Here is a 12,263-nt window from a genome sequence, read left to right on the forward strand (position 1 = left end):
CTATGAGCAAAAAATTGTGGCATAGATAAATGAAGATCTTGCCAGAACTTATAAAAACCCTAATGTCATGCAGAGTGACTAAGCCTTATTGATTATTACAAGTTAGCATCATCACTACTCATAGAGTCCTGTATGTTTTTGGCAAGTTGTTCATGTGAAAAATAAGACACAGCAATATAATAGCATAGCATTAATCTACTGCTTCTGAAACTGTAACAATGCAGCAGGATTTCAAAGTGCTACTACTGGAGCCAGGAGAAAGAATGAAGAATGTTGCAGTTCTGGAAATGCAGCAAACGTGATGTACTTTCACAGGTACCAGAAAATGCAAACAGATGCAGGGGTTGGTGGTAAAGTTCCATTTGAAACCTCATTTTAGCAACAACAAAGTAGCATTCCCTGCACTGATATAGGATGATTAACACTGCAAGCTGAAAGAGTTTGTGCAAATGGAAAATATAAAACATTAATTTCCTTCCTTAGAGAGTTCTGAATTTTTACTAGCTTTCCTTTGTCCAAGAATTTTTTCTTTATCCTTTTAAGAGAACTTCAGCTGGATTAAGTATAATGCTGCTATTTCTCTTTATAACTGCTCATTTTATTTAGCTTTTCTAGATTCGTATTTAAAAAATATTTTCATTGTTCAGCTGCCCTATCACACGACCTCACAAATCTGTCCTGCCTGCTGTTAAGTAACACAGTAGTAATTCCTTTATCTTGTTCCCTCCTCCTTTTCTTAACTGTTATCAACATTGTAGCATATCTAACTGGGACCAAAGGCTTAATAACCTTTTTAATGGACCTAAAATCCTAAACAAAGCAAAACAAACAAACAAACAAATCGGGGTGACCCTTGAAACAGACACATTTTGAGCCAATATTTTGGATCCAAATGTTCAGTTCTGACAGAATTTATTGTTACTGTTCCTTTTAAATCTTTTGCCTCCCCAGCATCGCTGGATAAATTTTAGACCCTCAAGCATCAGCAGCTGGATTATTCATGGGAATGTTCAGGCTTTAAATCTGGGCTGACATTCTTTCCTTTATTCTCAATTGCACTCAGGTTCGTCTCCAGAAATGTCAAAAAATGGGAGATTGATTCTGATCGTCTAGAAATGAATTTCATATTCTCAATTCCTCTCTTGAGTCTCTCTGAATTCAACTTTAAAGAAGAAATTTATGCAGCCTGCTGGATTTCAAAGAACAATGAATGAAAGATCCCTTCATACTCGATTTTTTTAATGTGTGGAAGTTCTTGATTTTCTGCACCTTTTTTCTGCATTAATATTTTTATGAGTGATTTAAAATGCTTTTATACCAAGAGCACAATTAATGTAATAGGAGTTTCTGTAAAACTCCTACACGAGAACCTCTGAACAGAGAGGGCTGTGTAGTGATTCTACAATGCTCTTAGCTAGACACTCAAGGAAGTACACATGTATTTAGTAAGATACTTCCATCTTATGGGGTTTTTTTCTATTAAAACAAAAACTCTGTAATTTAAACCCCAGACAAACCTGTAGTGATAAGCCTTTTTAGTTTTGCAACTGTGTTGCATAAAACCCAAAACCCAGTAGCACACTCCCTTTTATATGAGAAAATGCATGGGAAGACACAGGTGTACAACAGGAACTGGGCTTCTGCTGTCAAACTCTAAAAGAAACTTAAAAAGCTTGTGGCTGTACTTTATCACATTGTATATATTTTACTCATATAAATCTTTGATTGATTTATGCTCTTTAATTTGCTGACATTCACCAGTTGCTGAAACCAATTGTACACAAGAATAAAAAGAAACAGCCATTCATTTATAATTATTTCCATAAGATAGTGTTAAGAATAATGCCATGTGATGGAAAACAGCTTTGGAAGTCACATGAATCTATAGTTTTCCATTTTGGTTGGTAGAAGCTAAGCCTTGCCTTTTTTTCCCTTGGGTTTATCTTTTATATTTGCATATTTTCTATAGTATTCAATATGCAAATGTCTTTTATTATTTAATTATAATACAGTAGTTTTATTTTTGCCTTGTTTAGGGCTAAAGAATCCATTAAAGAAAATTCTTGATACAGGGAAATACAATTCACGCAGGAAAATTGTTTTCATTTATGGAAGCCATTTTCTGAAGTACGAATCTAACAGTGTCTGTTTGGACAATGTTGTTGTAACCGCTGGACTCTGCCTAGCAGGCTGCTGCTCCCTGAGAGCTCAGTGAGGGTTTCCTAGGGCCGTGTGATCAGTCACATCCCGGAGTCCATTTCAGACAGCCCCTCGATCTGGCTCTGGCAGCCAGCAGCGTTACAATGCAGTGGTGGTAAAGGAGGCGAGAAGGGTCTCCCATGAGGGTTTGAGATGGCTTTAATCACATCTTGTCCCCACACTATTCAGAGGTAGAGAGACAACGTGATCTGGGTGTGGGGTGGTTTTGTCAGGGGCCCAAGGGCGGTCCCTGGGCGGGGTTGGGGTACAGGAGCAAAAAGGGAGAAACCAAGGGAGTGGCCAAGGCCAGGGCAGGGAACAGGGGGAACATGTGAAATAGGAAAAGCAATGGATTAACAGATCCCCATATCAATTCTTTGCTCTGTTTCATGATGTATTCGGTATTTTCAGTAATTCAACTAAAACACAGGGAGACTACATGCTCACAAGCTTTTGAACCTCTCCATGTTCTTCACAGAACTGATTTACATCCATTTTGAATTTAAGTAGATGAGTATATTGTGCTACTAGGAAATTCACCTTCTGAATACTAGATTTCCTGGGTAACTAAAATGCTAAACAGCTAAAATGTTTTTGTTGTATAATTTTTGCCTATTTTATCACCACAAACTGTTATTACAAAAATATAAAGAAACTACAATGATGGAAAGAAAAACTGGCTTTTTATATTACATAAAAGGAGTGACTTCCTCAGAGGGAGGCTGGAGGCTTGAGGAGACTTGCAAGAGTAACTTCCTAACACCTATATAATAAATTTTCCTCCTCTTTAAACACCAGCAGTTTAAGATTTTGTATAAATGCAGGCACCAGTGTTCCATGAAGATGCATGGAAAGGAATGTGTTAGGCACTCTTAATTAGAAATAATACGGGGTTTCATGCTTAAGTCAGAAATGTATGCTTAGGCCAGGAAACAGCAAAGCCATTTTCTATGTAACCACATTATGTAAGTACCCACCATCCTTCCAAAATGGCCACTGGCCTTGGGAGGTGACATGAAAGGATCGGCCAGGTGACATGGTCCTGAGCAGGACATTTTACTGAGGTCTCTAGAGAATCCTGATGTTCACTCCCTCAGCTAGCTGAAAGCTCCTGAGTGTGGTCTGGGAGCAGATGCAGAGCTGCCCACCTTGTATGCAGAAACGAACAAAACCCCTCTGTTTTTAATCACAGCATTCTTGAAATCAAAATGTCAAGGCAGTAGAACGTACTGTTATCCTAACTCAGTAACACAGATGATTTCTAGCTAAGGACTAAATTGACTGTGCTGTAAAAGCACACAGAGTCTTCTATGTCTCTTTCTCACAGGTTACACAATAAAGCTCAAAAACATTATTTAATACCTCACCTGCTTTATTACACGGTATCTCCTGGGGAAGAACTCAAGTGAGTCAAGCTCAGAAAACAAGCATTGCCATACTGCCAGGGGAGACACATTTTTGCGGATGACTTGATTATCAGCAAGCTAGCACAACAGAACAAATGGCTGCAATTCAGGAGATACTGAAAGAAGATTTTTCCAGAAAATGCCATAAATAGAGAAGTAAAGGAAGAAAAAAGTAAGTATTTGTCACTTATGCAACAATGATTACCTTCAAATGAAAAAGGACTCAAAGGACTGGGACATTAGCAGCTTAATATGTTGCAAGCTTTAGAAAGAATCAACTTTATACTGACATTTTCAAGTGGAAAATGAAGGGAAGAAGCTTGTTCCCTGCAAATTGTAAACTCACCATTATTTCATTTTCTGCTATCTGTTTTTGCCCAGAATAGACTTTGTTATCAAACTGTTACAATTCTCCTAAGAGACAAGAAAACATTCATTCACATTAAAGAAATAGTGATTCAAAAGACAAATGCTAGAAATGGCAAAATTTCATAGGTCTGGTCCATTTGATGAGGAGATGAAGACTTTTCTACTGCTTTTATCAATTGTTTTTTCCAGAAATGCTCATTCATGCAAGTCCTTATAGCAAACTGCTACAGCTATATCAGTTTTAATAGAATCCAAATCAAAATAAACAACTTTAAATGACACTTAAAACCAAGAGTTCTTATTTTAAATGGCTCATGACTGGATGTGAATGGATGTGAACAAAGGACAAAAGATGTACCAGCAAACTGATGACTTCATAAAAATTTTCTATAATTATTAACTTTTTTCACCGCAATCTACCAAAGCAACTTATGCCCAACAGGCTCCATAATCTGTTTCACAGAACAGACTTGTGAAATATATATTACCCCTCTGTTAAATAAGAGAACCCTATAGCTCTACAGTATAGCTTATAGCTCTAGATTATATGCTATAGCAGTAGACCCTACAGCTGTTCTGGAACTCATTGGTTGTGGGTAGATGGCAGCTGCAATCATAAATAACTATACAGACACCAAGGCAGCAGTTTTTAAGAGTTGGTTGGTGCTTTGAAGAGCTCTTTCCACATCTCAACACACTCTCTTTCTCATTATCCTATCTCTAGGTATAGTTAAGGTGCATCTTAAACTCCCATTTAATCACATATTTAGTCTTAACAGTCATAGAAAACTGTCACATCCCTTTACAACTTTATTAAGTCCTCTGGAGGAATTTGAGATGTAGGCTGATTTTAAGTGATAAACTTACATGGATGACCAAACAAGTAACAGAACGGAGGCATCCTAATTCAGCATCTGACATAGTAGAATACCTGCATCCTGAACATAAATCACATGAATCACACAGATTCCTTAAACTCTTAGAATTAAATACATGTAAAGCTTACATGCTTCACTGAATCTGGGACATAATATCTAAATTAGATGAAAATGAAATATTAGGTTGTATGAAAGCTCATACTGACATTTGTTTTTGAAATGGCAAAATTCTACAAAACTGTTCAGGAGAGCAGAAGAAGGATTAGTTTTGTTTCACCTCTTCCTTGTGAACTCAGCTTCTTTTCCCTCCTGTTTTCCTGTTTTCCTTTGATTTCAAAAACACTTCAGCGAATTAACCTACATTAAAATAAAATTGATAGAACAAGATGCCATTGGATTGGAGATATTTTAGACATCTTGAAAAAGTCTCCATAATCTTGTGAACTAAGAAGGAAAAAAAGCAAGGACCATATGCTAAATCCAGGTGATTGTGTAGCTAATATGATTACTCACAGACACTGGGTATTACGAAGTGTTAACAAGTTACACGTCACAAGGTTTGTCTTATCTGATATCAAAGTGCAAAATTATATCCACAAGTGAAAGTGCAGAGAAGAAAATTAATTTATATGACTCCCTTTTTCATTTCTCAGGCAAATAATATTTCTGTTGAATTTTATTGAATGGAATAACATGTGGGAATGGCTAGCTATTTCCTATGAAAATTGCTATAATCTCAAATAGTGTATCAAATCCAGCATACAAAATTAACTTCTGGCTAAATCCTTGATAGTTCTTAACTAGCCTACGGTGTTCTTAATTTTCAATCCCATCCCCTAAAACAAAAAATTAAGTCTGAAGGGAAAACTTCCTTCTTTTTTTCAAATCTAGCCCAAAAACTAGAGAATTCATTCGAAAGTTTTACATACACGAATACAAATCGTGGGATATCAATAGGTATCTCATTAGTCTAGACATAAGCTGTGGTTAATGACATCAAATTAATGACTGAGCTAATTTATAGCTATCTCTAAACACGTTATTTTTTTCCTGCTCACAGAGTTCTACAAGGTATGAATCATTTTGAAGGAGGACAAAATGAATGAAAGAACCCTTGAACCCTGGAAATCCAGAGGCTTTGGGGCAATCACATCCCATTTTTTCTTTCTGGGTACCTCAACTTGAAACTTGAATGTGGTGATGAAAGGGCAATTGTCCTTCCTCAACCTCTTTATATCATTTTCACTGGCTCACTTTTCTTTTTGATGGAAAATGTCACAGACTTGTTTTAAATCATACATACACAGTATAAATGTTATTAAGCAGATAAATAGTTCTACTGGAGACATGAAATTGTTCTAAATATGGTTGAAATAACAGGAATTGGACCAACTACATTTCTTTTCAAAGCCAAATACATAAAGACAAGACCCCCCAGACTTGTCTGAGATGAATGATGGTAGTCAGTGACGCAAGTTAGAAATGTTAAGTTGGGAACAATGTCTAGAAAAGTGTCTATAAAAGAAACTTCCAGTGTTCAGGGTGATATTATCAAGTATTCCTGAACAAATCAGGAATTCAACAAGTATATCCTGGGGAACAAATGTAGCAAAGTCTTTAGTGTGACTGTTCCAACCTAAATGCCTGCAACAGCTTTCCATTTTACTGCTATTTTTGCAGCTTTGTCAAAGGAGTTGACCTTTAAGTAACATACAGAATATACACGGGCAACATATCAAATTAAACAGATTTCCTGGTTTTAACACATGACATTTAAATACTCTTTTTATTGAACAATTTATAAAATTTTTACAGAATACTAAAAATGTAGAGACTTTAAAAATGTTAATCTTATAATTAACAGTCAAGGACATACTCTCTTCACACATGCAAGACACTGATATTCCAAACCGATCGCTATGATCTTTCCAGTAATACACCACCATCTGCTTTTGTGCTAAAGCAGAACCATTGCAGTTTTTTCCACTCATGCAGACAACACAGCTTAGCTAATAAAGAAAGATTGTTACATTTCATGTGAAAGTGAAAAAGCTTATTTATACAGAAAGGTAAAAGAAAAATGGGTAGTGCAGAGTACACTATCTTCATAGTATTCCCTATCTATAAAATCCTCCCTTTCTATTGTATGAAAGCAGTAATGTAGCACTCACCACTGAGTAATGAAGATTAATTTTATGTGACAAACAGATTTTCTATGATGCATTTTAATACAGTTTTTAAAATACATCTTGTACTAACCTCTAATTTCCAATTAACTTTGATAATTTGTAGTTTAAAAACAAAATGAAAAAGGGAAATACCGGAAGCAGTATTAAAGGGAACTGAGGCCTCAGATGGTTTCCCTTCCATGCTTTATACTAAATCCTCACTTTGGCGCTTTGTTATATAACCAGTGTGGATAACTTCAGTTTGAATTTGGCTAACACATTGATTTGAATGCATACATTTCTATTTCCATAGAAAAATTAAGATAAACTTCCACTTTCCAAAACTGTCATTTAGAGATATTTCAGAGGTATCTGTTTAGAGTAAGTACACTGTGTATTTAGATAAACTGGCTTGGTCTAATATAGCCGTTAGGATAATTGTGACTTGAATGTATTTCTTGTAAGGGCAGAACAACTGCTGGAGTTTACTAGTCAAGGAACAATTGAATAAAAACATGAAATTACATTTAATAACACTCATCAAGTTAAAACACATAACTGATAATGACATCAGTTGCTTTCACTCTAGAAGGTGTTCTTACACTGTAACAAAAATAGTTGTTACTAATAAACAGTGTATCTTACTTTAGCTATTAAATTAGCAAATACACCCATTCTGGTGAAGCCAAGATTTCCATAGAGGGTTTGTATGTAAGACCCTGTGCACCCCAGGTAGACTGTTAATATGCCAAGTGTACGATGAGTTTTTCGCAGAAATTTAGTTAATAGTAGGTATAAGGCAGATCACAAAGAAGATTAATGAAAATATATTGCTGAAATGTACAGGTATACATAATAGCATGTCTAAAACAGATCACAGCTACCTTTAAGGAGTCAAGAGAAAATTTCCTTGACTGGAGCACAATTTCTGTACTGCATGCATGATAATTTACTTTCTCCATTGGAAGGTCTATAGTAAATAATTATAAAATTATTGCAAATGCTCCTATCTCCTGTAATTATAAGGTCTCTGTAGATTTCTTGAAGAACTGGTCTTTGAATATCAAATGATGATTTATAATATCAATAATATTTGATTTGAATATCAATAATGATTTATAAAAAGGCAATTTCTGGTTTCATTAGACTAAGTTATCAATCTCATTGAAAATTAAGGATTAAATAAAATCACACTATGCTGCAGTTACTTTTCAGCTACTAAATACAGGATACATCAAGTCATTTTCTGATCTATAAAAAGATGCAATGTGACAGCATAAGCTCTGGGATGTAGCTGCCCCAGTGAGCTTCCAGCTGATGAGCATGTCAGATCCTGCAGCCCTGGCTGACCCAGGAGCACTAACAAAAAGGAGAAGGCCGTTCCCTGTATTGAACCCTGTATTGGAGTTTTAGAGGGTAAAAGCAGAGCTCTGTGAAAAGAGAACTTATTTCATCTTCTCCACACAAAAAGAAAAAGAAAAGAAACGTTATTCTTCCAGTGCTAGAACTATTAGACATCCTATGTGAAAATACATCATGTAAGCTGCAGAAAAGTAAAAGGCATCTCTTCCACTCTTAGGAAAAAAAAATAGATATCTCATGGAAACTGGGTGTTTGACCATTAAAAGGATGATATGATTATTCAGATGAGGTTATGTTCTCCAAAGGAGCTACTTGTTTCCTGGTTTCTTTAAAGCTTCTATTCTGTTTTATTGAATGGAATGGTTACTGGTGTATCTCATGTAGGGAGCTTCAGTCCTAACCCTGGTTACAACTGCAACTTAGTGCAAGGGTCCCCTGCTTTTAATTTGCTCTTTGGGTAGTCATAATTCAGTCATATTTTCACACATGATTTTTGAAACAAGATCACAGAAAGAGAAAGAGAAGGCGACCCCTTCATTTACACAACTGAGATAAACTTCCTTGGAAGACAAATTTCCTTGGAAGTGTAGCTGGAGGTCAGCTCATTCCACTCTATGAACTCTGCTGGCCTGCACTGGTCAAGCTGCAAAGGAGAAAATGGCTTAGAATGCTGTATTTTTGAATGAGCAACATAAAAATATCTTTTCTAGTCCATGAAATAGAAGGTACTTCCCCCAAAGTCTGTGGCATGTGGAAGTAAGTACTCAGCCCAGACAATATCATTCAAACACAGATTGTGTCAGTTATCATTAAAAACACCAAACCATAGAAGACCCCTAGAGACCGACAGATCAGCTGGAAGGTCAGAAGAAAGCAGCAATCAGACACTGGTGGAAGGAACCAGAGGAGTCTCACAGAGTGGTTGTGCACACATGCTGATAATGGCCTATTACCACAGGACGTCTGTCAGACTCCTGCTTAAACTGAACATTGCTTACTCCTGGCATAACCCTTGGAAAAAGCCAAAACCTGCTCTCATTCAAAATACCACAGATGATGCTGATAAAAAGGATGCCAACTGCATTTTTGGAACACAGAAGGAAATTCTGGCACATAAAATGCATGTAAATAAATAAAAAAAACTTTATTGAAAAGTTGAAAATAATTGAAGCACTAACTAAATCTTTTATGCTTTATGGAATCACCTTTTTTTAGTTTTGTTATTTTATGTTGCAGTTTCCACAGCTGCAGTGTATCGTAAGCAAGTGCAAAGACTATGCCCAGATACTGAATATGTAGAAAATATTCATGGGATTCAATCTTAACATTGAAAATTTTCAAATATATGATTTATTATAAATTTGAGAAAGGCTACATGGTAAAATATTCTCTGATGTGTAAGCAACACATGACAATTTTTTTTTTGAGCTGACAGTCAGTGATTGTTTTCACATATAGTGAGTGCAATGACATATTTTTAGGCAGTAATACAAGGTGATGCTAGCTCAGATACACTGGCAGTCTGGCAAGGGCATTTTTAACTGTATTTACTTTTACTTCATACCATGGGAAGTTCATTAGGAGGATGATACTGTTATGTAACAACAACCTAGAAAATTTTTTTGTTCTTTTCCTGTACACCAGTAATGCCCTTTAGTGCTACGAGAATTATCTACTGCAATCCATAACCCACGGTACCTTAAAAGTTAAAACAGTTTTTGAAGCCAGCTATGAAATTTATTCTAAAAAAAGAACTTTCTGAAAAGCAATAATGAAAAGCAATTATAATTACAAAACAGAAATATTGATCAGTTTGTCTTATAGCCTTGACTCACGTTACAAAGAAACCAAAATTACAAAAAGAATTATTTTTTATTGAAATTCTAATTAAAATATATTCATTTGATTGATCTATGCTTTATGAGCAACAGTAGTAGAAGTATAAATCAGTTACAGAGTAAAAAAAAAAGCCTTTTTCAACAAAGTATCAGACACAGTGATGAAAAAAAACCACTGTAGAATGTAAAACATAATCTTTTGAGGAAATCTTCTCCTTATTTTCATAAGTTAACTTTCTTCTGTCCCAGAAATAACACACTGAAAACCATAAATTAAAACTCTGCACAACAATTTTGCACAAATAGCAGAATGTTTCTTTTAATTAACTCAAATCTGCAACTCTTAGGAGTGTGCCTGACTGATAATCACTTAAATTACACTGCAAACAAGTATTATTCAAATTGCCTCAGTGAATTTGCTCCTCAGTTACCAACAGTAACTGGGATGAAAAGCAGAGAAATATGACAATCAATACTTCTTCCCCTTTTTCACCTCCAAAGCAGAATAAGACTTGCATTTCATAACTAATAGGGAAAAAATTAAATGCAATTACCTTTCTCACAGAACCGACCAGTGAAATGTAGTGGGCAGTCACACTGGAACGAGGTGGCCCCGGTAGGCAGAGAGAGAGGATGACATGTCCCTCCATTATGGCACAGTCCTTCCTGGCATACAGATGGTAATTCAGGGGAAATCTGAGAGGGTACACCAGGGTCAGGCAAGTGAGGCACATCAGAAGAAACCACAGGGAATGCTGTTGACAGATGTGTGGGTACAGAGATTCTGAAAGGAGAGAGACAACATATCAAAGGGAAAAAACCCATGAGATCTAATTTTGTTACTGCACTTAAGCTTCAATTGGTATTAAGTTGGTTTTTTTGTTAATAGAAATTCAGGCTAAACTTAAGAAAATGTGAATACATAAAGAATTCTCAAATCAAGTCCCCATCCAGAAATCTAGCAAAAACACAGTGAAGGTATTTTTTCCTGGGAGGGAGCAAGAAATAGCCTTCATGCAGGTAGCGTGGTTTGCACGTGCTGTGGTTATTCATTTTTGGTGGATGTCAACAGCGGTTGATAAATAAGCACAGGCTTCACTTATTAAATATCTTATTGCTTGAAGTTACCAAAATTTTTAAGGCAGTTCTAGAAGAGAAGACTTCCATTCAAGTAGATCAATCATGCACAGCAGAAGGGAAGAAGTTGAAGTACAGAAACAGTATCTTTTAATTCACAGAAATGTTGGGGAGAAGGGGGAAAGGTGAAGAAAAAGAGAGACTCTTTTGGTTTAATACCACCTGTTTGTCAATCCTGTTTATTACTCTTTTTTGTTTCTACCAGAGAGCCAAACTTGTGACTCACTAAAACTGTGCAAAGGTAAGGCTTCCAATTTACCAAGCACAACAACTTATGTGCGTGATGCAAGTTACTATGGTGAGGGCAAAGAAAAAGGAATCAAGAGTCCCAAGAAGATTCATGACTATTTAATAAGCATTATCACTTAAAAAATAAGTTCTCACTGAATTTTACATAAGAAATATACATTTTTCTTTCATTTTCTGAAGTTCAAGAGATTCTATTTTTTTCCCAGACACCAATTTCTAATTCTGAATTCTAATTTGGAAACTATAACCTAATAAAATATCTTACTATTTATACCTCCTTGGTAATTTAAATATTTGTGAATATTTCTCTTGTTTTAATGTTGTTCCAAGAAAAAGAAAAAAAATTGGAAGGCTGGAGCACCTCTCCTACAAATACAGGTTGAGAGACTTAGCCTGGAGAAGAGAAGGCTTTGGGGAGACCTAATTACAGCCTTCAAGTACCTTAAGGAGTCTACTGGAAAGCTGGAGAGGGACTTTCTGTGAGAGCATGTAGTGATAGGACAAGGAATGATGGCTTTAAGCTGAAGGAGGGAAAGTTTAGGGTAGATATTAGGGAAAAATTCTTTACTGTGAGGGTGGTTAGGCACTGGAACAGGTTGCCCAGAGAAGTTGTGGATGCACCACCACTGGAAGTGTTCAAGGCCAGGTTGGATAGGG

General features: G+C 36.0%; 1 protein-coding gene across 4 annotated transcripts in view; it reads right to left on the reverse strand.

Annotated features, from left to right (window-relative positions):
• EYS (eyes shut homolog) overlaps positions 1-12,263 on the reverse strand; it is an 860,563-nt gene that overhangs the window by 187,812 nt on the left and 660,488 nt on the right. For all 4 annotated transcript variants that reach the window (XM_048297572.1, XM_048297571.1, XM_048297573.1 and 1 more), the window contains one exon: positions 10,775-11,004. In XM_048297572.1, the coding sequence (XP_048153529.1) occupies positions 10,775-11,004 (230 nt within the window). The remainder of the gene's footprint in view (positions 1-10,774; positions 11,005-12,263) is intronic.

This window comes from Corvus hawaiiensis, chromosome 3, assembly GCF_020740725.1.
Source record: "Corvus hawaiiensis isolate bCorHaw1 chromosome 3, bCorHaw1.pri.cur, whole genome shotgun sequence".
In the NCBI taxonomy this organism is placed as follows: Eukaryota; Metazoa; Chordata; class Aves; order Passeriformes; family Corvidae; genus Corvus; species Corvus hawaiiensis.